This window comes from Mirounga leonina, unplaced genomic scaffold (genome assembly GCF_011800145.1).
Source record: "Mirounga leonina isolate KUSES-001 unplaced genomic scaffold, KU_Mleo_1.0 Mir_201, whole genome shotgun sequence".
Taxonomy (NCBI): Eukaryota; Metazoa; Chordata; class Mammalia; order Carnivora; family Phocidae; genus Mirounga; species Mirounga leonina.
Window position 1 is genome coordinate 3,945,505 of NW_023270504.1, and position 25,270 is coordinate 3,970,774.

General features: G+C 37.5%; 1 protein-coding gene across 2 annotated transcripts in view; it reads left to right on the forward strand.

Moving 5' to 3' along the window:
• The window catches only part of AMN1 (antagonist of mitotic exit network 1 homolog), a 52,191-nt gene extending 28,115 nt beyond the window's left edge, over window positions 1–24,076 (forward strand). For both annotated transcript variants that reach the window (XM_035027954.1, XM_035027953.1), the window contains exons 4-7: window positions 1,763–1,980; window positions 2,304–2,360; window positions 9,244–9,355; window positions 23,795–24,076. In XM_035027954.1, the coding sequence (XP_034883845.1) occupies window positions 1,763–1,980; window positions 2,304–2,360; window positions 9,244–9,355; window positions 23,795–23,868 (461 nt within the window). In that variant the 3' untranslated portion in view covers window positions 23,869–24,076. The remainder of the gene's footprint in view (window positions 1–1,762; window positions 1,981–2,303; window positions 2,361–9,243; window positions 9,356–23,794) is intronic.
• The last annotated feature ends 1,194 nt before the right edge of the window (window positions 24,077–25,270 follow it).

Below are 25,270 nucleotides of genomic sequence, written 5' to 3' on the forward strand. Positions count from 1 at the left end.
ATAAAGAATCCAAATTAGAATTCCTGCTTATAACCGTTGCTGAAAGTTAAGAAATATACTGGGTAAGTCACTACTTGTAATCTAAACGTATTTGAAGTAGGCATGCCTGGGTGGTGCAGTGGGTTAAGCATCTGACTCTGGGTTTTGGCTCAGGATCACGATCTCAGGGTCATGAGATCAAGCCCTGCATCCAGCTCCACGCTAGTGAGGCGTCTGCTTAGAGGTTCTCTCTCCCTCTCCCTCTGACCTGCCCCCCCAACCCCCGTGCTCTCTCTCTCAAATACATAACTAAATCTTTAAAAAGAGAGAAACATATTTATTTATTTATTTTGAAACATATTTAAAGTAAACATGGATGGACATCCATATACAAGAGCTCAGAACACTTTGACATTCATTTGCTATTTAGCAGTTCATACTTTAAGGCTTTCTTGATGCTAAATTACCACAGAAAGTTAAATCATCATCACATTAAACTTACTAGGCACTCTCTTATCAGTCTGTACAATGATAGCTTGTTTTTTTGTTTTTATGGTTTTTGAATTAAAAAAATTTTTTATCGGCGTAGAGTTGACATACAATGTTATATTAGTTTCAGGTGTACAACTGTGTGATTAGACAACTGTATTCATTCTGCTCTACTCAGCACAAGTGTAGCTTCCATCTGTCATCATACAGCACTATTACAATACCATTGACTGTATTCCCTATGCTGTACATTTTTTCCCCTACAATGCATAGTTTTTTATAGCCAGTCAAACTGCATTTTTCAGTGACACTAGAGGATTTTTTACCCTTTTTTTAATCAATAAAGGATTTTAACCTTTTCCTTCAATGTAAGAAAGACTTATTTGGCTAGCTAGGTTTCTGGAAAATGTTTTGAGTAGTTTGCTGCATTTTGCAATTATTGGTTAGCAAGTTAGGCTATTCATAATATTACAAAGAAGCATAAGTTTTTAAATATTTACACAAATAATGCCTCACTAAAAAGAACTTTCATGCTGGACACTAATAAATAAAACAAAAGTTCTTTCAGGGAGGTAAAAAATTAATTAATTAATTAATTGAAAGTCCTTAAGATATGGAGAAGAGTAAAAATGACCTACACATGAATTCACCATATTCCCTTTTGTGTATTTTGCTCATAAAGTTATCTTTTCACACTGTTATAATGTTTATGCATGACTGAAGGGCCCAGGATCCGCAAAGTACTCTTTTATTTTTGTGACACATTATCATGTACCAGTCTCCAATGTGCATTTACATCAATTTAATTGGATTTAAAAGTCAAAAGGGGAAGAGAGAATAGAGAGACAGAAGTATGATTCCTAAGGATAAGCATGAAAACTATCACCTAAGACATTTGGGCAATTTAACTTTTGATTTCCCTTCAAGAGTCCACAAGAAAATTAACTTTATTACTTTAAAACTTTGGTTGTAACAAAAAGATTCATCTATTATTTAATGACCTAATTTGATTCTGAATGACTTTTGGCTATTTCCTAAGGGCAAATTTACTTGTCAACAATAAAGGCTTGCCATAAACTACAGCCTATAGTAGACAATTCCTGAAGTATTCCAAAAGAGTTTTAATAATGACAGCATCACTGGAAGATAAGTATATCCTCAGAGATGGACTACTTTGCAAAAGGCTAACATACAGTTGTGTGTATCAATACTGGTGATTGCTAAAATGAAAATCAGTCGCATTTCTCATATGTATACATATATAGCTCATTGATACGTAATTGTTTTCCCTCAGGAGTAAAAGCTGTGGCTTCCTCTTGTTCGTACCTGCATGAAGCTTCTTTGAAAAGATGCTGCAATCTCACTGATGAAGGAGTCCTTGCTCTTGCATTCAACTGCCGGCTGCTAAAGATCATTGATTTAGGTGGCTGTTTAGGTATTACCGATGTGTCCTTACATGCATTAGGAGAAAACTGCCCATTTTTGCAGTGTGTTGATTTTTCAGCTACTCAGGTAAATGAAATATAGACTTGAAATATAAAGACTGTGTGTGTTTGCCCAGTGAACTTCCATGACTCATCAGAAGAACATAATTAATTTTTTTGGTTTTTGTTGGAATTGTTGACCACCTCATGCTTCAGTGGTTATAGAACTGCAATATAACTTGGCACAATCCCCTCAATTATTTTAAGTAAGGGTGAAAAAGATAAGTGTGGCTAAAACACATTTGCTGAATGGGAGGCAATAAAACCATATATAAGTGATTAATAATATTTGGAAAATTTTACTTTGATCTTTCCCATTTATGTGCCATGTTGATTGTTCTCTTTGCTTAGGTATCTGACGATGGTGTGGTTGCGCTTGTTAATGGATCTTGTGCCAAGAAATTAGAGGTAATTTTAAGATATCTATAAAGTTGATGCTAACTAAATTTTTATATTATCCTCAGAAATTGCTTTTTGAATGTAGAAAACAACCAGTGCCTTATTATCAATTAGGTGTTTCCATGGCGTGTTTTTGGTTTGGTTTGGTTTGGTTTTTGCCTCTACCTCGTTATTTCCAGAGTAAGGAAAAACTGGTAAAGTTAGGAGGTAAAGCATGCTTTAAATAAAAACCCATTTTACTTCCAGTGAAAGTCCTCATTTTCCAGAAGTTTTAGCTTCTAACACATTGAAGAATAATCTTATTATAGTGAAGATTATGAAAGTTCATCAATGTGAAGTGATATTCTTTAGAATTTTCATTACCAGGCCTACTTAGTGGCTTGCCATCCTACTTTCTTAATATACATGCAGGGATCCAGAATATGCCTGTCACATAAAAATTATTTTGAGCTAGATGTTTAAGAATCAACAGATGCAAAAAGAGGCTTTGTCTGAAACACTCTCCCTCCATCTGCCTAAAAACAGAGCCTTCCAAAAGAATTCAGCTGCCATCAAACCCCTTCAAGGAAGACTATCCAATCCCAGGGAAGATCACTCCTATCACTGGAGGAGTCAGATGAGAAATGACATAAAAGAAAATTGTCACAAGACTATCACACCTCCCCATCTACTCTCTAAAAGCCCACTTTGTTTTTCCTAAAAGTCATCTGTTTTTCTCTAAGTGTCCTTTCTCCCCCTCCCTTTCTCCTATGAAAATGATCTATAAACTCTATACTGTAGCCATTTCTTTGAACCACTTTCTTTGTGAGCTTGTGTGTGACCAAACTTGCCTTTTCTCTTGCTTGTCTGTCTTTGTCATTTTAATTCACAGGCTCCCAAAGATAGAACCTAATAAGAGGAAAAAGGTTTTCCTCCCCAACAGCCACATTGTGTTCAGGCCTTCCATTCAGTGACTGATGTGGCACCTATAAACTGCTTCTAAATATATTAAGAATCCTTTTATCCCAGGATTTTGGTTTCCTCCTTTCCCGGTTTATAGTGAGGTTTTTAGTCTTATTTAATATAGATGTGCTTTTCATGGGGCACCTGGGTGGCTCAGTCATTAAGCGTCTGCCTTTGGCTCAGGTCCTGATCCCAGGGTCCTGGGATGGAGCCCCGCATCAGGCTCCCTGCTCAGTGGGAAGCCTGCTTCTCCCACTCCCCCACCTGTGTTCCCTCTCTCCCTGTGTCTCTCTCTCTGTCATATAAATAAATAAAATCTTAAAAATAATAATAATAATAATAATATAGATGAGCTTTTCAATGATGAGCCACATCAGGGGTGCCTGGGTGGCTCAGTCGGTTAAGCATCTATCTGCCTTCTGCTCAGGTCATGATCTCAGTGTCCTGGGATGGAGCCCAGGTAGGCTCCCTGCTCAGTGCAGAGTCTGCTTCTCTCTCTCTCCCTCTGCCCCTCCCTCCTGCTCATGCTCTCTCTCTCTCTCAAATAAGTAAATAAAATCTTAAAAAAAAAAATCAGCTACATAAATTCTTTTTGGAAGCAAACAGGCTATAAATGAATTATAAATGTTAGCAATAACTATCATAAAAGAATAACAGTATCATGTTTTTGCCAAAATATTTCTCCTTGAGTTATTGCCCAGAGACAATTTTTTAATCTTTTTATATCTAAATCCTGCTTATACGTATGTGTGTGCACGTGTATGTACATATAGCGTATATATTTTTACAAATCTTTTGATTAAGAAATTACCATATTTTCTTATACTGAGTTCCAAATTCCAAATTGCATGCTAACTGTAGGGGCAATAAACTCTGCCATAATTTTTACTGTTTGAAACACTAACATTTGTTGAGCACTAACTATATTCCAGCTTCCACACTTATTACTGCTTTATATTCATTAGGTTATTTAGTTCTTACAATAACATTATCTTATAATCATCATTTTTAATAAAGTTCCCAAACAGTTAACATAGTTTATCATTCCCTAATAAAACCACCAGGAAATTTGTTGTCATGCAGTGATAGGAAACATACCTACGTATTTACTTCAGTATTACAAAATTAGGAGTTCGTTACCAACCTAAGCAGACTTAGAAAAAGATTCAGGGGCGCCTGGGTGGCTCAGTCGTTAAGCGTCTGCCTTCGGCTCAGGTCATGATTCCACGGTCCTGGGATTGAGCTCCACATCGGGCTCCCTGCTTAGTGGGTAATCTGCTTGAAGATTCTCTCCCTCTGCCCCTCCCCCCATGTGCATGTTCTCCCTCTCTCTCTCAAATAAATAAATAAATCTTTAAAAATAAAAAAGAAGGGCGCCTGAGTGGCTCAGTCGTTGAGCGTCTGCATTCGGCTCAGGTCATGATCCCAGGATCCTGGGATCCATCCCCGCATCAGGCTCCCTGCTCAGCGGGAAGCCTGCTTCTCCCTCTCCCACTCCCCCTGCTTGTGTTCCCTCTCTCGTTGTGTCTCTCTCTGTCAAATAAATAAATAAAATCTTTCAAAAAAATACAAAAAAAAAAAAAGAAAAAGAAAAAGATTCAGTTACCAATAAGTGCTGGCGATTATAGTGCCATACTTTAAATTTTTTATTTTTTTCAATTTTCCAAATCTTATTTCTGTAAGTGCCAAAACATTTCAACGGAAATCTTTCTAAACTTTATTAGAACTTAATTCCTTCCTTAAACAGAGTAAATATACTTTAACCTTTGTCTCATAGCATCTAGTATTTTTGTGACCACAATTTCTGACTCAAATTGAAATACAAACTTTTTCATCTTTTTTACTGACTTTTCTCTTGTGGACAATATGTGTTCCTACCTTTTATCACGTGTTCTGTTTTAATCTGTTGCTTTTCATATGTTCTGTTCCTGGAAATTATATTATCAGTGTTGCTTAATTGTTTATAATTTGAAAATAAATTCGATCAAAAGTCCAAGGACCTCGGGACACCCAGCTGGCTCAGTCAGTAGAGCATGCGACTCTTGATCTCGGGGTTATGAGTTCAAGTCCCATGTTGGGGGTAGAGTTTACTTAATAATAATAATAAAAAGTCTAAGAACCTCTCCTAAAGATTGACAAACAACATATTAAAACATTTATTGAATGTCATGATTGTTTCTGAAATTTCTGTTGATCTGAGTTCCCAGTGGGCAGAGACCATTTTGTTCATCATTTTATCATCATTTTATCCCCATATTTTACTGAAGTTCCAGGCACAAGATAGTCCCTCAATAAATGTTATCATACTAACTTTATATTATAGTCATATTTATAAGTTTCTATAATCTTCATGGTTAAAAGTTTGTTTGCCTGTAGAATTTCATTTATTCAACAAATATTCATTAAGTACCTGCTATGTTCTAGACATTGGTACATCAGAGAACAAAATCTGTTCATAGGATGGATCATTTCTTTCCTTTTTGTTGTTGGTAATTCAGATTATTTTCAGTTTTTAGCTACTAGAAATAATCATATGTTGGGTTTTATACTTTTTTCTTCCATTGCTGTAATGAACTCCAAAAAACAGAACAAGTGGATCAATAGGTATGGCTACTTTAATGGTCCTAAATTCGTATTATAAAATTGGTTCCCATGAAGGTTATGTTGTAAATTCACAGTTTTGCGAGGATCCCAGTTTGCAGCATTGAATCTTTTTTTTATGCCTTAATATATTTTAAATGTTGGACACTATTCCTTCCATCTGTTCTCAAATTGTATTTCTTTGTCTGTAGCCTTCACCAATTTATATCTATATCATAGGACATGTTTGCCAATTTATAACAAGATGCTTTTTTCCTCAATTTTTATGAGTTTTCAATATACTCAGGTTTCCTTTATTTGTAAGATATGATTGATTATAATAGTATACCAACTTAATATCAACTTTACAGGAGGAAAAAATATTAATACCATAAATATACATGTCAACTATTAGATAAATCTTACTTCCGGAATTCTTAAAATGTCTTCTATTATGGTCAAATATACACAACACAAAACTTACCACTTTAACGATTTTTTGTGTACAATTCATTGGAATTGAGTACATTCACATTGTTGTGCAGCCATCGCCACAATCCATCTCCAGAACTTTTTCCTCATCCTACACTGAAACTCGTTACCCATGAAACAATATCTCCCCATTACCCCTTCCCCTCAGCCTCTAGCTACCTCTGTTCTACTTTCTGTCTCTATGAATTTGCCTATTCTAGATAACTCATAGAAGTGGATCATACAATATTTGTCCTTTTCTGTCTGACTTATATCACTTAGCCTAATGTTTTCAAGGTTTATCTGTGTCCCTGCATGTGTCAGAATTTAATTCCTGGGGCACCTGGGTGGCTCAGTTGGTTAAGTGTCTGCCTTCTAGCTCAGGTCATGATCCCAAGGTCCTGGGATCGAGCCCCGCATCGGGCTCCCTGCTCAGCAGGGAGTCTGCTTCTCCCCCTGCCCCTCCCTCCTACTTGTGGTCTCTCTCTTTCTCTCAAATAAATAACTAAAATCTTAAAAAAAAAAAAAAAAAGAACGTCATTCCTTTTAAGACCGCATAATATTCCATTGTATATATATGATATATTCATATATATATATACACACACACATGTGTATATGTTTATATGTGTTTATATATATATGCTTATAAGTGTGTATGTATGTACATAAACATTTCGTTTATCCATTCATCTTTCAATACTTGTTTCCACCTATTCTCTACTGTGAATACTGCTGCTATGAGCATAGATATACAAATAATCTGTTCTAGTCCCCACTTTCAATTCTTTGGGTATATACCTAGAAGTGAAATAGCTGGATTATATGGCAATGCTGTGTTTAATTTTTTAAGGAACTGCCATACTATTATCACAGTGGTTGTACCATTTTACATTCCCACCACCAGTGCAGAAGGATTCCTCATTAGGACACAAAACGAGGGATATATATTTCTAACATATGGAAAAGGATAGAAAGTAATATAACACAAACCTGTGGACCAGCCACTTAAATTTTAACATTTTCCATACTTATTTTAGTTCCTTGTTAAAAATTATATGTTACATGTAAAGCTCCCTGCACATTTATTCTCCCTTTCTTCCTTCAAAGTAACCACATTCTAAAGACACCTGTTTATTTTTCCTTGTGTGTTTGTATACTTTACCTATATATGGATAGACACATATAGATCCATAAACAAGATATTGTATTGTCTTATGTTTTAAACTTTCACATAATAGTTTTATAATATATGTGTTCTATTACAGTTTGCTTTTCATTCAAAATTAATTTTCCAAGCTTTATTAAGGTATAACTTGCATGCAATAAAGTTTACCCATTTTAAGTGTACAGTTTGATGAATTTTGGTAATTGCTATACAGCCTTTAACCACCACCACAATAAGGTATAAAACATCTCCATCACCCTACAACATTTTCTCCCACCCCTTTGCAATCAGTTCTCTACCTGCTTCCATCCCCAGGCAACCAGTGATTTACTTTGGCATTATAGTTTTAAAGTTTCTAGAAATTCATATAAATGGAGTCATGCAATGCCCAGTTTTTTTGTTTTTTACTTTTTTCTTTTACTTTTTTTTTTTTAAGATTTTATTTATTTTGACAGAGAGAGAGAGTACAAGCTGGGGGAGCGGCAGGCAGAGGGAGAGGGAGAAGCAGGCTCCCTCCTCAGCAGGAAGCCCGATGTGGGGTTCGATCCCAGGACCCTGGGATCATGACCTGAGCCAAAGGCACTTAACCATCTGAGCCATCCAGGCGCCCCTCTTTTACTTCTTTCATTTAGCACAATGTTTTTGAAATTCATCCATGTTGTTGCATGTGTTACTGTTTCATTACTTTTATTTGTTTATTTTGCTGAGTAGTGTTTCATAGTGTGGATATGACACAGTTTGTTCAGAACTGGTGAATGTACCATTTGATGGATATTTGGGTGGTTCTAATTTTGGACTGTTATGAATACTACTATAGAAATTTGTGTACAAGTCTTTGTGTAGACATACATTTTCATTTTTCTTGGGTAAACACCTAGGAATGGGATTATCATATAGTAAGTACACATTTAGCTTTAAAAGATAAGACGATACTGTTTTCCAAAGTGTCTGAACTAACATTATGTTTGAGATTTATGTCTATTAATACAAGTAGATATTTTTCATGTTAACTGTTTCATCTGTTCCATTAATAAACCACCATTTGTTTACCCATTATCCACTTTTTTACTATTACAAATAATATTAAAATGAGCACATTTATAAATTGTTTCCTTGGGCACATATACAAGAGTTACTCTGTATAGTGGACATTTTCAATTAGAACTGCTGGGTTCTGGAGTATACTCATCTTCAGTTTTAATAGATTTTGCCATATTGCTCTATAAAATGATTGGGCACTTAACTTTTAAATCATCTATACTTTCCAAATTACTGCATACTTACATTAGTCCTTTCTATTGAATGTTTCTTGCAAGTAGATATTTGGTTCTTTTTGTTTGTTGTTTAAAGATTTTTTATTTATTTGAGAGAGCGAGCGCACAGAGGGAGAGGGAGGGGGAGAAGCAGACCTCCCCTCTGAGCAGAAAGCCTGACAACATGGGGCTTGATACCAGGACCCTGAGATCATGACCTGAGCTGAAGGCAGCTGCCTAAACAACTGAGCCACCAGGCACCTCTGTTTGTTGTTTTTTGTTTTATTTATTTGAGTAATCTCTATGCCCAACATGGGGCTCAAACTCATGACCCCAAGATCAAGAGTCTCATGCTCCTCCAACTGAGCCAGCCAGGCACCCCTGGTTCTTTTTGTATCAGGGTAGTTCCCAAGCTTTTTCATGCTGTCATCGTAAATCTGTTTTTTCTTTTGACTATCCTTTCTTTATTTTTAAATAGGAAATTCATATGGGACATTGTGTGAATCTGACTGATGAGGCTGTAGAAGCTGTCCTCACTTGCTGTCCTCAGATACGTATATTACTCTTCCATGGATGCCCCCTAATAACAGGTTAGTATGATAAATTGGGTGGTTCAAATCCTGGCTTCATCTTTTAGTAACTGTGTGACCTTAAGTAAACTGCTCAACCCATTCCATTATTCCGTTTCCTCATCTGTAAGATGGATATAATAGCAGTACTTACCTCATAAGCTTAGTCATGATAACTATCTGACAGCACTTTATATGGTGGCTAGTCCATAGTGAAAGCTCAAAAATGTTAGTCATGATGATGATGGTAGAGGTCTTGATAATAAACATGATGTTTTATGTAGACAAAAAAATTCAAGCTTAAAATATTACATCTATTAAATATGCTGAATGACCTGTTGACTCTAATCTCATCAAACTATAGCCATTGAGATTCAGACCAATTTGGACTCTTAGGCTAATGTGATAGATACTTCACTGAAGGAGAACAAAGTAGTCACAGCCCATTTGGCCTGTATAAGAGCCATGATACTGGAAATAAAAGGTGCAGCATAGGGAATATAGCCAATGATATTGTATGGTAACAGATGGTAGCTACATTTGTGGTGAGCATAGCATAATGTATTCAGGACAATTTGGATTCTTAGGCTAATGTGATACTTCACTGAAGGAGAACAAAGTAGTCACAGCCCATGCGGTCTGTATAAGAGCCATGATACTGGAAATAAAAGGTGCAGCATAGGGAATATAACCAGTGATATTGTTGTATGGTGACAGATGGTAGCTACATTTGTGGTGATGATAGCACAACATAGAGAGATGTTGAACACTATGTTGCACACCTGAAACTAATGTAATATTGTGTGTCAACTGTACTCCAATGAAAAAAACTTTTTTTAAAGAAAAAAGAGGGGCGCCTGGGTTGCTCAGTTGGTTAAGCGTCCAACTTTTGATGTCAGCTCAGGTCTTGACCTCAGGTTGTGAGTTCAAGCGTTCAAGCCCCATGTTGGGCTCCATGCTGGGTGTGGGAGTGTGGAGCCTACTTAAAAAAAAAAAAGGACTACTAAAGATACAAAACATAAAGATTTTACCTTTAAAAATATTTTATTACTTAGGGGTCACCTGGGTGGCTTAGTTGGTTAAGCGTCTGCCTTCAGCTCAGGTCGTGACCCTGGGGTCCTGGGATGGAGCCCCACATCGGGCTCCCGGCTCACTGGGGGGTCTGCTTCTCCCTCTCTCTCTGCCCCTCCCCCCACTTGTGCTCTCTCTCTCTCTCTCTCTCTCTGTCTTTCAAATAAATAAAAATATAATCTTTAAAAGAATATTTTATTACTTATAAAATCTAATAGAGCTAATAGTGATATATAAGAACATAAATTTTAAAATTGCAAAAATATCATTTTGGTATCACAATTTATAAAATAATGAATAAAATACTATATTATTGTGGGAAAAACAGAGCCATGATACTATATATGACTGTGTCCTGAAACCACAGCACCTCAGCCCTTTTGCATTACACCAGGAATGGGCCACGTACCACAGGATAACCTGTACCTGACCTGTAAGTTAGCACTGATGTCCAGTCCTTCCAGCTCATTTCTCTAATTACAGTCTAAATAGTTACTCTCTAGGTTGAGTTATGATCCTAGAAATCCTCTTAACAACCTCTGTTCTTTCTTATGTATGGACTGTCAGTGTAAACCAAGTGTACAACGGGGTGTATTTTGTATCAGTGGCATCTATAATGAAGACTAAATCTTTTGGGCCAAGACATTTCTCAAAAAACTAAAGCCAAAAGGACATGAGAAACTGTTAACAGTGCTTACCTCCAGGGAAAGTTGTGGAGGGACAAGAGTAGGAAAATCCTGCATTATACACCCTTTGTACCTTTTGAATTTTTATCATGTGAATGGTTTTATCTATAAAAATTAGTAATAATAGTCTTTAAAAAATCACTTAGAACAAGAAAAACTCATGGGACTGAGTGCAGGAGATTGGTACCTGCATATATTATCGGTTGTGAGAAGGCAAACAGAGGTTTTCTGGTCATCAAACAAGGCAGAAAATTGTATTCTAACCAGTAGGCTCTTATTTTAAGCTGGAGGAGACCACAGTATATGGAATGTATAACAGCAATCTTTGATAATCTTTCCAGAATACCAATCAAGTTGTGTAAATCTATCCACTGAGCTATGTTTGATCAATATATTGAACAAGCAAGGGGTACTTGTAAACTGATTCTATTTTCTTCACACTACCTTATTGCAAATCTGCTCTAAAGAGGCTAATTTTTCCCTACTGCCAGATGAAATCTCAGGTGCCATTGACTTATCATTCTCAGATAGTCAAAATGTCTTGCCATTCTGTATCACTGAAACCTCTCGTTTCAGTAATTAAAATGTCTTAGGTCCATGCAGTAGTCCGAACAAGTTCAAGCTAAAGCTTTTGCTCCTCTAGTCAGCTCAGATTTGGCTGCAGTGGGTAAAGGGACATTGTTGGTTTCTGTATTTTACCATCCCTCACTTCTCTTCTTTCTTCCCCAGCTTGCCCACCGTGGTTTCTGATCCCACCTATGTTAGTACAGGGTGGGACTGGTATAAGCAAGAACAGAGGTAAGGGAAGGAAAAGTCTTACTTGACCAGTGCTACTGTGATCAAGGGTCAGCACTCCAGGCCCTGTGGGTGAGCTGATCCGTCCTCTCTCAAAAGTGGGGCACTTTTGGGGTTCTTCAGGGCCCACTTCCTACCAGCCCCTCATCATTGCATATATCTCCTATCTGCAGTTCTCTTGATTCAAGCCAGGATGTCTCTTCTGGTTAGTAGCTACTATTTTCTTCCTCTCTCCCCAGGCATCCAGCAATATACCTTCAGTCTCTTTCTGCTCAGGTTTCCTAACTTAGTTGGGTTCCTTTCATGAGCAAAATATAAGGCAAACCCATGGCAGCCCTCATCTGTCCACAGGAAACACATACTTTAGGCAGTAAGAGTGCAGATACGTCCCAGCCTCAGTCTCCTCTTTAGCTACAGAGACTCTCACGATAGCCTTTTGCCCTTTAGTTTTCTCAGATGTGGGTCTGAAATTAGTGTCCTGTGTCCTCCAAGCCCAAGAGACATATCAGACTCTCCAACCGATCTCCTTAGAGTTTCCTTTCACTGGGCTTGAATGGAAAAGCAAGCACCTCCAGCCCTCTTTCCAGAACTCCAATCACTTTTGTTTTCAAAGAAATCCTTTCTTCAATTTCCAACTCTCCATCCCTTCTCACTTTAACACTTTTGTATCTTTGAATGGATGAAGTGCCATGGATTCCAAAATCAGATTTCAGCCAAGCATTTACAAGTCATATATAGGTCTGGAATCTCACTGGAATGGGAGAGAGTAGCTGGTACCTCTAGTCCTGGAACCTTAGCTGAAATAGTTCTATTTTAATGTTCTATTATATTTGTCTCAGGATAACTTGACTAGGCAACATATTATAAAATCAACCTTTGCTAATTTTACCTTCATGATCTTTCTGGTTACCCTGTGGACACTCTTCTTTGATATTACCCCCAAACTCAGTAAGCGGTCATTTCTTAAAGGTTAGTTGCAGTGTGGAAGGTGAAAATATATCAATGAACTTTTTATACACTCACATTACAATCCATTCATCTGTCTTGTATTTTGATTGGATCTTTTACCCATACGTGATTTTGTAATGTCATGCAATGGCAGTTTGGAAAATATTGGCTCTCTTAGTAATATAGATCTTCCAATGTCAACACATTTTATTATAGCAAAAAAATCACATTTGTTAATATCACCACTGGGTAGTTGTCAAGATCATAATGATAGCTACAAATTTTCCAAAATCCATTTGAAAGCTAAAATTTTATCATTGGCAACAAACTGTGACATTTGTTTTCTTTGAAGTGATAGGCTCATTTTGCTCTTTTTCAAGAAGTAATCTGTGCTGGCTGGGAGGTGGGTGGGGGGACAGGGTAACTGGTGATGGGCATTAAGGAGGGCACTTGATGTAATGCGCAGTGGATGTTACATGCAACTGATGAATCACTAAACTCTACCTCTGAAACTAATAATACACTATATGTTAATTAATTTATTTTAAATTTAAAAAAAAAAAGAAGAAATAGTCTGACAGGTACCCAAGTCTGAATAACCTTAGGTTGTCAGCTGTTCTTTCAAGTAAAAATGATGTTCCATGAATAAAGTGAATATCTTAGCTCACAACCCTAAAAGGGTCTCAGACTGTAGGATCTACAGACCACACTTTGAGAACCATTGCTTTACAGTAAAGAATAATTATCAGTTAACTTTAGCAGTTGGAGCAGGAACACAATACCCCTTTCAAATCACTTCTTATATTTTCATGTGGGTTTACTAGAAGTGAAAGTGCACATTAAAATGAGAGGAGTTTGAAATCCTTGGAATAGAATAACAGTAGTTTTGACCTAGAAGATTATCTAGGCCAGCATTTACCAACTGTTACTGCTATGTAAATGAACCAAAGATGGCCTCTATGTAGTTTCTTTTTTTTTTCCTTTTTAAAGATTTTATTTATTTGAGAGAGAGAGAGCACAAGCAGGGGGAGCAGCAGAGGGAGAGGGAGAAGCAGGCTCCCCGCTGAGCAGGGAGCCCAATGCGGGGCTTGATCCCAGGACCCCGGGATCATGACCTGAGCCGAAGGCAGATGCCTAACCAACTGAGCCATCCAGGCTCCCCTACATAGTTTATTTCTTCATAACAGATTGGGACTATTCAAAAAGCCACCGGCATCAGAATCTTTATTCATTCAGTGATTTGAAATACAGCCTAAAGAAGCAGATTTTTAGCATCTAGAGCCTGCCTGCTTTGCGTACCCTGAAAAACTGCACTCAGGCCACTCCTGCCCTTTGGAGCTCTCTGACCCAGAGACTCCCTTATCTTGATGCTGAGCAACATCATGACACACAAACCTCCTCTGCAGCCCTCTGGGAATTCCTTTACCGTCCTTCCCTTCTCAGTAGTGCCCCCACCACTCTCTCTCTCTCTCTCTCTCTCTCTCTCTCACACGCACACACACACACATTGTTGTCTTTGGAAGATCTCATGTTGTGAGGGACTTCTGAAAGCAAATCTGCCAAAGCGCAGCCCAAATAAAGCTTATTGTGTCCTACTGCCACCTTGTGGTCATATCTTTTTCCTTGATCTGCCCTGAAATCCCTTAACTATAGTGACATGTTATTATGTTCTAGAAAATACCATAGGTATAGTGTTGGAGCTTAGGGCAGGCCACCCCAAAATATGCCATGGAGTATATTTATTATTTTGAATTAAAGTTACTTAAGAAACAGCCAATGCAAGAACACTCTGACCTTCTTTTGTCTCCCGAAAGTAGGAAACAAATCTCCCATGTGAAAGGTACCCTCCCTGCACCAGGAGCTAGAAAGACATCCTTATCATCAGAGATGGGGAAGTCTATATAAACAAACCTTGTTACTTTTACTATTTTACTACCCCAGCCTCAATTCTGTTTAGAATTCCTTATTAATTAAAGCTCCCAAACATAAATTTTCTTTGTCCTGTCAGTTCATAAAAAATTTGTTTCTCCATCTAAAAAGCATAAAAGCTGTCTATCTTGGTCACTTCTTAGGTCCCATATCTATGAGACCTCCATACATGCAAATTAAATTTGATTTTCTCCTGTTAATCTATCTCCTGTTTAATTCAGACAGCAGCCAGAAGAATTTTAAAGGGTAGAGGGATATTTTGTTTGTTTGTTTGTTTGTTTAATTTTTTTTATTCTTATGTTAATCCCCATACATTACATCATTAGTTTTTGATGTAGTGTTCCATGGTTCATTGTTTGTGCATAACACCCAGTGCTCCATGCAGAATGTGCCCTCTTTAATACCCATCACCAGGCTAACCCATCCTCCCACCCCCTCCCCTCTAGAACCCTCAGTTTGTTTTTCAGAGTCCATCGTGGTAGAGGGATATTTTTATTCCCCAACAATAGCATAGAACTAAAAGTGGCTTTTTTTTTTTTAGATTTTATTTATTTATTTATTTATTTTAGAGAGAGAGCATGCATGAGCTGGGGGAGGGGCAGAAGGAAAGGGAGATGGAGAGAATCTCAAGCTGACTCCACGCTGACCTCAAAGCCCAATGCAGGGCTCAATCTCCTGACCCTGAGATCATGACCTGAGCTGAAACCAAGAGTTGGATGCTTAACTGACTGAGCCACCCAGACACTCCAGAACTAAAAGCGTTTGTGTGTCCAAAAAGTTTGGGAAATGCAGCATACCACTATAATGAATGTTAATTTATCAAAGGGTCTGAGAAATGCTATAGCTAGGAAACTTATTTAACTATCTTATTCCAAGCATTTCCCAAAATTTTTTTAGCACAGAACACTTCTATGGACCTCAGCTTGCCCTTGTGTATAATTGTCAATCATAAAATTGAGAGATCTGATAATAATGCAAAAGAGTTCATATACCATTGCTTTATTAAAAAAGGTTCATAAAGAGAAGAAGCTGAAGTTTTTCAACTACCCAGATCATTTCTACTCTTCCCCCTTTCCTGTCAACACTACCACCATTGTGTATTTTCGCTACCATCATTAAATGAAAATAAAATGGGGTAATATATTCACCTTATATTTAATTTTTATTTATTTTTTTCTCCAAAGAGGGTAAATGGTTTCATTTACAAGGTTGGCCTGGTAAATGAAAGTTTTTTCTTCTTTCATGATACCTTATATAACATTTTTCCTCATGCTTATATATTTATGTGGTTGCTTATATATGACTATATAAGACAATATGATTTATTTTCCATAAAAATATATGTACATAGTATGTTCAATTATAATGTTATCCCCAAAGCAGTCTCACCCCCAAATTGACAGTGTCACTATAGTTTCCCCCCAAATTCCCTAAATTAATAGGTTTATCTTCTCTACTATAATTCTATTTTTTTAATTTCTTAACCTTAAAGTCAGACTATAAACAGAACTCCACATTATACATCAGGTCTTGAAACTGTTTGAAACACCTGATTTTATTTCTGCAGAAAAGAAAATAAAAACTAAACTGCTATTGGACGCCTGGGTGGCTCAGATGGTTAAGCGTCTGCCTTCGGCTCAGGTCATGATCCCGGGGTCCTGGGATTGAGTCCCACATCGGGCTCCCTGCTCAGCACGGAGCCTGCTTCTACCTCTCCCTCTCCCTCTGCCTGCCACTCCCCCATGTTTGTGCTCTCTCTTTCTCTGTCAAATACATAAAATCTTTTTTTTTTTTTTTAAGATTTTATTTATTTATTTGAGACAGAGAGAATGAGAGAGAGAGAGCACATGAGAGGGGGGAGGGTCAGAGAGAGAAGCAGGCTCCCCGCCGAGCAGGGAGCCCGATGCGGGACTCGATCCAGGGACTCCAGGATCATGACCTGAGCCGAAAGCAGTCGCTTAACCAACTGAGCCACCCAGGCGCCCTCAAATACATAAAATCTTTAAAAAAAAAAACAAAAAACTAAACTGCTATTTAAAGTCTCGTAAATTATAATTTTTTAGAAAGAAAACCGCAGATCCAAGATAGAGCCACTTGCCCCAATAGAGCAAACTTAGACTTAACTGCAGTTTCAGTTTCTCCAAGGAGTGAAATTTTAAGACAAACAATGTAAAATTTTCTGTTCAGCACCAATGAGGTAATCTATCACATGGGCCCTCTTCATCCCGCCAGAGGAAGGTGAGGTAATCCACCTAATAGGACCCTTTGCCTTTCCCCCTATGAGAAGGTGACCTTGTTTGAACCAATCCCTACTTTTCTTTTGCTAATAACTTCTTGCCCTACTCTCCTTCCTATAAAAATCTTCTATTTTGTACAACTCCTTAGAGCTTCTCTCTATTTGCTAGATGGGATGCTGCCTGATTCATGAATCAATTAATAAAGCCTATAATTTACTTGGCTGAATTTTGTTCTTTGACATGATGTACTTTTTCTAGATGTTATAGAAGCAGAAAAATAATTTTACAACTTATTAAATTCTTTTTAATTCAGTTATGTCTGCAGTGATTATCAGTAAGTTCAGCTCACACACCTTTACTAATCTACAACAGAGAGGCATTTCAGTTTCTCATAATTATCTAAACATGTTTCACAGTATTTGCAGGCGTGGAGGTTTAGATTTTAAAAGGGCAATAAAGCAATAAGACAGCACTAAATTAATTTATGTTTTACACTGAAAGGCAGGAAAAACCAACAGAAAATCTGCTACTTTTGATTGAATTGACCCAAATTTTAGTCATATGTGAGGATTTGTTTCAGCCTGATTACTATACAAGGAAGTTCTTTACTTAGATTCCTAAATCATAAATATGTCAAGATTTACCACCTAGAGCCCAAAACAAACATTAATACCCAAGTGGTTTGCTTCTGAGATTCCTTTAATTAAAGTTGATTCCTTGCTTAAAGGACAACTCTTTTATTATTTTGTATTTTACTTTTCCTAAATCCTATATTATTGTTTCCTCATTATTATTTATTTATTCATTATCAATTCCATGCCACAGAACTTCTTTATTCCAGACACTGTAATGAGGCATTAGAACTTTGACCATTGTTTGTAAAAATCTGCCAGCCTTACTTTTTTCACTGTGTAGTCTATAAAAATATCTAAATTACAAATGTAATTGATCATTTGAAAAAATTAGTTAATTTCTGTTTCCCAGTTTCTTCTTTTTCTTGGTGCTCTAGAAGCCCCGCCATGTAGCTCTTTCAAAAAGTGATCTCCATCTATATTAATCATAGACTTTGAGAGATGGTAAAATCTTCCTTAGACTTCATCTACACAACACCCTTGTTTTAAGGATAAGGGAACAGAGAATGACCTTAAGTGGAAATACTTGATAGTAGAACTGGAAGTAAAAACCTAAGTCACGGGGGCGCCTGGGTGGCTCAGTTGTTAAGCAACTGCCTTCGGCTCAGGTCATGGTCCCAGGGTCCTGGGATCGAGTCCCATATCGGGCTCTCTCCTCTGCGGGAAGCCTGCTTCTCCCTCTCCCACTCCCCCTGCTTGTGTTCCCTCTCTCGCTGTGTCTCTATCAAATAAATAAATAAAATCTTAAAAAAAAAAAAAAACCTAAGTCACCTGATGCACAATCTCTAATTCTTTCCCCAGCGGAGCAATTTCCCAGAACCATTGGTGTCAGTGGCTTAACTGTTACTAGAAAAGGGACAGAAATAGGAGAGTGACATCAAGCAACAGCAGTGTGATTGGTACTGATGATTTTTTGAGTCTTTTTCAGAGAGTCTGTGTTTAGAAGGGTGGCAGAATATGCCACCCCAATATGCTTCTTCAGGATAAGGACTTTTTTGAGTTGATTATTTTTGAGAAACAGCAGACAATAGAGAAGCTCTGAATACGGAACAGAAGTTACCCTTTTGTAAGAGAAATTTGCATTTATAAAGAAAAAAATCTCCCTTGGGACACCTGAGTGGCTCAGTCAGTTAAGCATCTGCCTTCGGCTCAGGTCATGATCCCAGGGTCCTGGGATCGAGTCCCGCATCGGGCTCCCTGCTCAGCGGGAGCCTGCTTCTCTCTCTGCTGGCCGCTCCCCCTGCTTGTGCGCTCGCTCGCGCTCTCTCTCTGACAAATAATAAATAAATAAAATTTAAAAAAAAAAAGAAAAGAAAAAATCCCCCTTTGTAAGTATCTCCCTCTCTATACTTAGAAGAAAAGGGTGACTCTAAATCACAAGAGAATCTTGTCAATGGAGACGACACCAACACAAATCTGTATAGCAAACCTTACCTTTACTTTTTACTGTGCTTTTTCTAATAACCTCCTATAATTTGATGCCTTCCCACCCCGCCTCACCCCAATATCTTTCTTTTGTCTTTAGCTGAAGATGGTATGTAAGGTGGTGGCTAGGGCCATCTCAGGGAGTTTACTCATTTTCCCTGGGTATCTCTCATGCATACATGAAGCATACATATTGATAAGCTGTTTTTCTCTGGTTAATCTGTCTTTTATTATGGGGGGTCTCAGCCAAGAACTCAGAAGGATAGGGGCGCCTGGGTGGCTCAGTCGTTAAGCATCTGCCTTCGGCTCAGGTCATGATCCCAGGGTCCTGGGATCGAGCCCCGCATCGGGCTCCTTGCTCAGCGGAAAGCCTGCTTCTCCTTCTCCCACTCCCCCTGCTTGTGTTCCCTCTCTCGCTGTGTCTCTCTCTGTCAACTAACTAACTAACTAACTAACTAACTAAATAAATAAATAAATAAATAAATAGAACTCAGAAGGATAGGAGGAAAAAAAACACTACAGTGTTCTGGAAAGGGATCACTAAATAGTTAGAGAACCCACAGTTTCTCTTTATAGCATAATAAACTCACAGGCACTGGTTATTCCTACTATTCAAAGTCACCATCCTAAATACTCTATTTTCTCCAGAAAAAGGTGCCTGAGGAGTCTTTGAGTAATGTAATACTGCCATCTAGCATCAAAATTTTTAAATTACCTAAAATGGTGTACTGGAGGGAAAAATGTCATCCTATGTATGTGCAATAATAAATTTCTACAGAAGGATGACACAAATGCAGTCAGAAAACAAATATGTATGTATGTTTGATAACATGTTCATAATTAGTAAAAATGCCAAATAATCCTAAAAACACCAACTAAAATGAAATTGGGAAGTATAAGTTTCCGATTTAATTTTTCTTTTTAAAATTGTATTGGTTGTTCTGGGTCTCTTGAATTCCCATATACATATTAGGATCATCTTGTCAATTTCTAAAGAAAAAAAAGAGAGACAGCTGGGATTCTGGGAGCGATTGCATTGAATCTGCAATCAATTTAGGGAGTATTATCATGTTAATATTATCTTCTGATCTATGAACACAGACAGGTGTCTTTCCATTTATTTATTTTTTTTTTTTTAAGATTTTATTTATTTATTTGACAGAGACACAGCGAGAGAAGGAACACAAGCAGGGGGAGCCAGAGAGGGAGAAGCAGGCCTTCCGCGGAGCAGGGAGCCAGATGCGGGGCTCGATCCCAGGACCCTGGGATCATGACCTGAGCGGAAGGCAGACGCTTAACGACTGAGCCACCCAGGCGCCCCTATTTTATTTTTTTTAAAGACTTTATTTATTTATTTGACAGAGGGAGACACAGCGAGAGAGGGAACACAAGCAGGGGGAGGGGGAGAAGGAGAAGCAGGCTTCCCGCGGGGCACAGGGAGCCCGATGCGGGGCTCGATCCCAGGACCCTGAGTCATGACCTGAGCCAAAGGCAGACGCTTAACGACTGAGCCACCCAGGCGCCCCGTCTTTCCATTTATTTAGATCTTGAATTTCTTTCAACAATGTTTTGTAGTTTTCAGACAAAGTTTTTCACTTCTTTTGTTAAATTTATCCCTAAGTATTTTATTCTTTTTGCTGGTAATGTGAATGGAATTTCTTTTCCTAATTTCATTTTTGGATTGTTCATTGCTAGTGTATACAAATACATTTGACTTTTGTATATTGATCCTGTATTGTGCAACCTTGCTGAACTCACTTATTAGTTTTCATTTTTTAGTGGATGCCCTAGGACAGTCTGTAATTATACAGGACATTCTATATGTATTACATAATGTACAAATAAAGATAGTTTTACTTCTTTCCTTCCAACATGAATACCTTTTATTTCTTTTTCTTCCCAAATTTCCTTGGCTGGAACCTCCAATGCAATGCTGAATAGAAGGGGGAAGAACAGGGGCGCCTAGGTGGCTCAGCCAGTTAAGCAGCTGCCTTCAGCTCAGGTCATGATCCCAGGGTCCTGGGATCTGGGTCCCTGCTCAGTGGGGAATCTGCTTCTCCCTCTCCCTCTGCCCCTACCCTCCCTGCTTGTGTGCACACATGCATGCTCTCTAATAAATAATCTTAAAAAAAAAAAATAGTGGGACGAGCAGACATCCTTGCCTTGTTTCTCATCGTAGGGGGAAAACATTAGTCTTTCATCATGAAATATGATGTTAAAACTTTAGTTCTTTCATAGACACTATTAGGTTGAAGAAGTTCCCTTCTATTCCTAGTTTGTTGAATGTTTTTACCACGAGTGTTGTCAAATGCGTTTTCTGTGTCAAGATGATCATGTGCTTTTTGTCCTTTATTGATATGGTATATGTCATAGGCAGAATAATACCCCAAAGATGTCCACGTTTTAATGCCCAGAACCTTAATATGTTATATTCCATAAGGTTGCAAATGGAACTAATCAGTTGACTTTAAAATAGGGAGATTATCCTGGATTATCCAGGTGGGCCCAGGGTAATCATAAGGGTCTTTATAAGGGGGAGAAGCAGGCAGAAGGAGAATCATAGAATTGGCAGCATGAGAAGGACTGTCAGCTGTTGTTCATTTTGAATATGGAGGCATGCAAGGAATGTGGTGGCCTCTAGAAGCTGGAAAAGTCAAGGAGGTGAATTCTTTCCCTTGAGCCTCCAAAAAGGAGTGCTGATCCAGTTTAGCCCAATGAGGCCTAATTTGGAATTCTGACCTCCAAACTATACAATAATAAATTTGTTGGGCGCCTGGGTGGCTCAGTCGTTAAGCGTCTGCCTTCGGCTCAAGTCATGATCCCAGGGTCCCGGGATCGAGTCCCACATCAGGCTCCCTGCTCCGCGGGAAGCCTGCTTCTCCCTCTCCCACTACCCCTGCTTGTGTTCCCTCTCTGTCTCTCTCTCTGTTGAAAAATAAATAAAATCTTTAAAAAAAAAAAAAATTGTGTTGCTTTAAGCCAATAAGGTTGTAGTAATTTATTACAGTAGCAATAGGAAACTAATGAAGTGTATTAATATTAATTTATTTTCAGATGTTAAACCAACCTTTCATTCCTGGGATAAATCCCAGCTGATCATGGCATACAAGTTTTTTTATATATTGCTAGATTTGATTTGCTAGTGTATTGTTGAGGATTTTTGAGTACATATTCATAAGAGATATTGGTCTGTAGCTTTGTATGTGTGTGATGTCTTTATTTGGCTTTAGCATCAGGGTAATACTGGTCTCACAGAATGAGTTGGGAAATATTCCCCATATCTGCTGTTAGTAAAGCACTCCACCTTTGTTATAGTTACTGTTTTCATGATATACATTTGTCCATGCTTTTACTTTCAACTTATTTGAAACCTGTCTTTAATCTAGATTTCCTATATAATGGATTTCCTCTGTAATAAATGATATTTTTATGACAATAAGACTGCATTTGTTCTCTTATGAGCTGCTATTTTTGAAAATTAGCTGCTGATGTAAACCTTAGTTTTTTGAAGTATAATTACTTTTCATTTCCATACACTCTGGTTCTCTTGCTTACATTAAGTTTTGGTGTTCGGGCTTATTTTTGTTTTGCTTAAAATAAAATTTAGAGGTTGCCTGGGTGGCTCAGTCAGTTAAGTGTCTGCCTTCAGCTCAGGTCATGACCCCAGGGTCCTGGAATCAGAGTCCCATATCGCATCAGGTTCCCTGCTCAGCAGGGAGTCTCCTCCCTCTGCGCTCTGCCCTGGATCCCTCCCCCTGCTTGTGCTCACACTCTCAATCTCTCTCAAATAAATAAAATATTTTTTTAATTAAAAAATAAAATAAAATAAAATTTAGAAACCGTATGTTGGGCCCACTTTTTTTTCTATTGGTTTGTGAAATCTGTAACTCTAACAACCACTAAACGAGAAAATTTCCAAGACTAGTTTGAAGAGCTGTTGTATATACAACATAGTCTGTATCTATTAAACAAGTTTGGTAAACTTATGAATAATTTTTAAAGTAGTAACATTTTATCAGTATTTTTGTTTAACTCGTATATTTTAAAAGACATTATAAAATTGACTTGGCAAAAGAGATATAAACCATATTAAAAATCACTACTGAGAATAATTAAGAACCATCTACATGTCCAATAATATACATTGATTAAATTATAATGAATTCATATAATTATCTATTAAAAATCATGCTTTATAAGAGTATTGTGTGACTTGGAAAATGTTTGCCTCCAGGTCAAGTTGTCCTATTCTAGTAATTGCTCCCTCCCCTAACCATTTTGGGTATGTTGCAGCTTCCCAAAGTGTCTTACCACACCTATTGGCATTCTTTAATCCTGCTCACTCCTTTGTAAATAGTCGCTCTGTTAAACCCTGTTCAGGCACACCACATTAGTATGTCTGTTGCCTGCCAGGACCCTGAGAAAGTTTATACATAGGTTAATGGTGAAATTATACCTTTACTCTCTGGCTGGTGAAATTGAGACTAAATTACAGAGAAAACAATGAATGCCTATTTTTTTTTTTACAAGTATTACTATGATATGTGTACTGCAGCTAATAATGAGGGTTACCACTAGTTAAATGTTTTTAGTTGCAGTTCTTTATATATCATCCCCTTTAATCTTTTCAATAACCCTATGAGGTATCATGGTTATCATCCCTAGTTTATACATGAGGACATATTAAATATCTTTGATTATTGTGAATTAATGTATTGTCATTGTTTTCTTTTGTAGATCATTCACGAGAAGTCCTGGAGCAATTAGTAGGCCCCAACAAACTAAAGCAAGTGACGTGGACTGTTTATTGATGCTTATTAAAGCTTATCAAAGCAATGATCTTCATACTACATTCCCAGGAAACAATGGTTTTAGAGATTGGCTTTCCAATAATGTTGCTTGTTGCTTTGAAGTTAACAGACCCTTAAACATGTAATAGTACTATTATCCTGTTTGTTTGCGGAGTCATTGTTTTTGACATGGTAAGCCTAGCATGCCCTCTGATGTATTTGCGGCGTGGCGGGGGGCGGGGGGGGAGTACTGGGTTTCTTAAATAACAAAGTTTTAAATTACCAGTTTTTCCTGGAGATTTCCTTCTCCTACCTACCTATTTGAGCTGCCATAAGTTAAATTTACCAGTATGAATAACCATTAGGAGAATTCTTAGTATCTCTTAAAAGCATAATTACCTTCCTAGCTATTTTCTGGGCCCTACCTTCCTTAAGTATTTAAATGTTCATTGGCCAAAAGCAAAGCTGAACATCAGCCCTGTAAATCCTCACAGAATTTAATATTTCAATAAAACAAAGAAATAGAATAGTTTAATGTCATAAACCCAGGACATCATACACCTTAGCCATTTAGCATATGAATGTTACTGAGGCCCTTGCCCAGCCACTTACTTGATTTTCATGGCTACTTTTCCCGAGTACGTGCTATTCATTTATGAAATTTCCTCCTTAACAACTGCATTCAGGAAAGTGTAAGAATGAGTAAATACAAAATATCATTATAGAGGCTGTTTCCTAAAGCTCTGTCGGTTTCATATTGTGAACAAAACAACACAGATCTTAGTTTTCAAATGAACTGCATTACTCTTTTATAATCACAAAATTCTCTGAAGTATATATACTATGCTTAAACCACCCCAAATTCAGTATATTCCCTGTGCCATGAGCTTGTCTCTGTGGGACTTTTTTAAAGATTTCCTATTTTAACTCTGATGTAGTACAAAAGAAGGGAAGTATGGTATGGTAAATTTCTTCCACATGTTTAGAAGAATGTTTATACATTCAACTCTATTTCTTGACCTTACTACTAATTACTTTATAAATGCGGTATATGTATAGTATGGATATATATATTGCCCCTCAAAGGTAAGACATATGTATATATGTAAACCATGGGTAAGGCCTGTTCACCTATGAAATTTTCCTAAAGACAAATTCAATAAAATTTAATAGTAAACGTCAAAGTCAGTAGCTTTTCCCCCTTTTTGGGAAACAAGTTTTTCAAGATCTAGAGTGTCAGCTTTTTAGGGTCTGTAAAGAATTATCTTCCTAAAAACACTTTGCAGTTTAATATTCTTGCCTTTATAGATTGCTGGTTGTATTAGCTATCTCTGTTTAAAATTTTAGTACTCCACTCCTACCTATCTCTATCATCCTCACCTCACACTTTGACCTCTTTATTTTTCTCCTTACCGTCTATCAC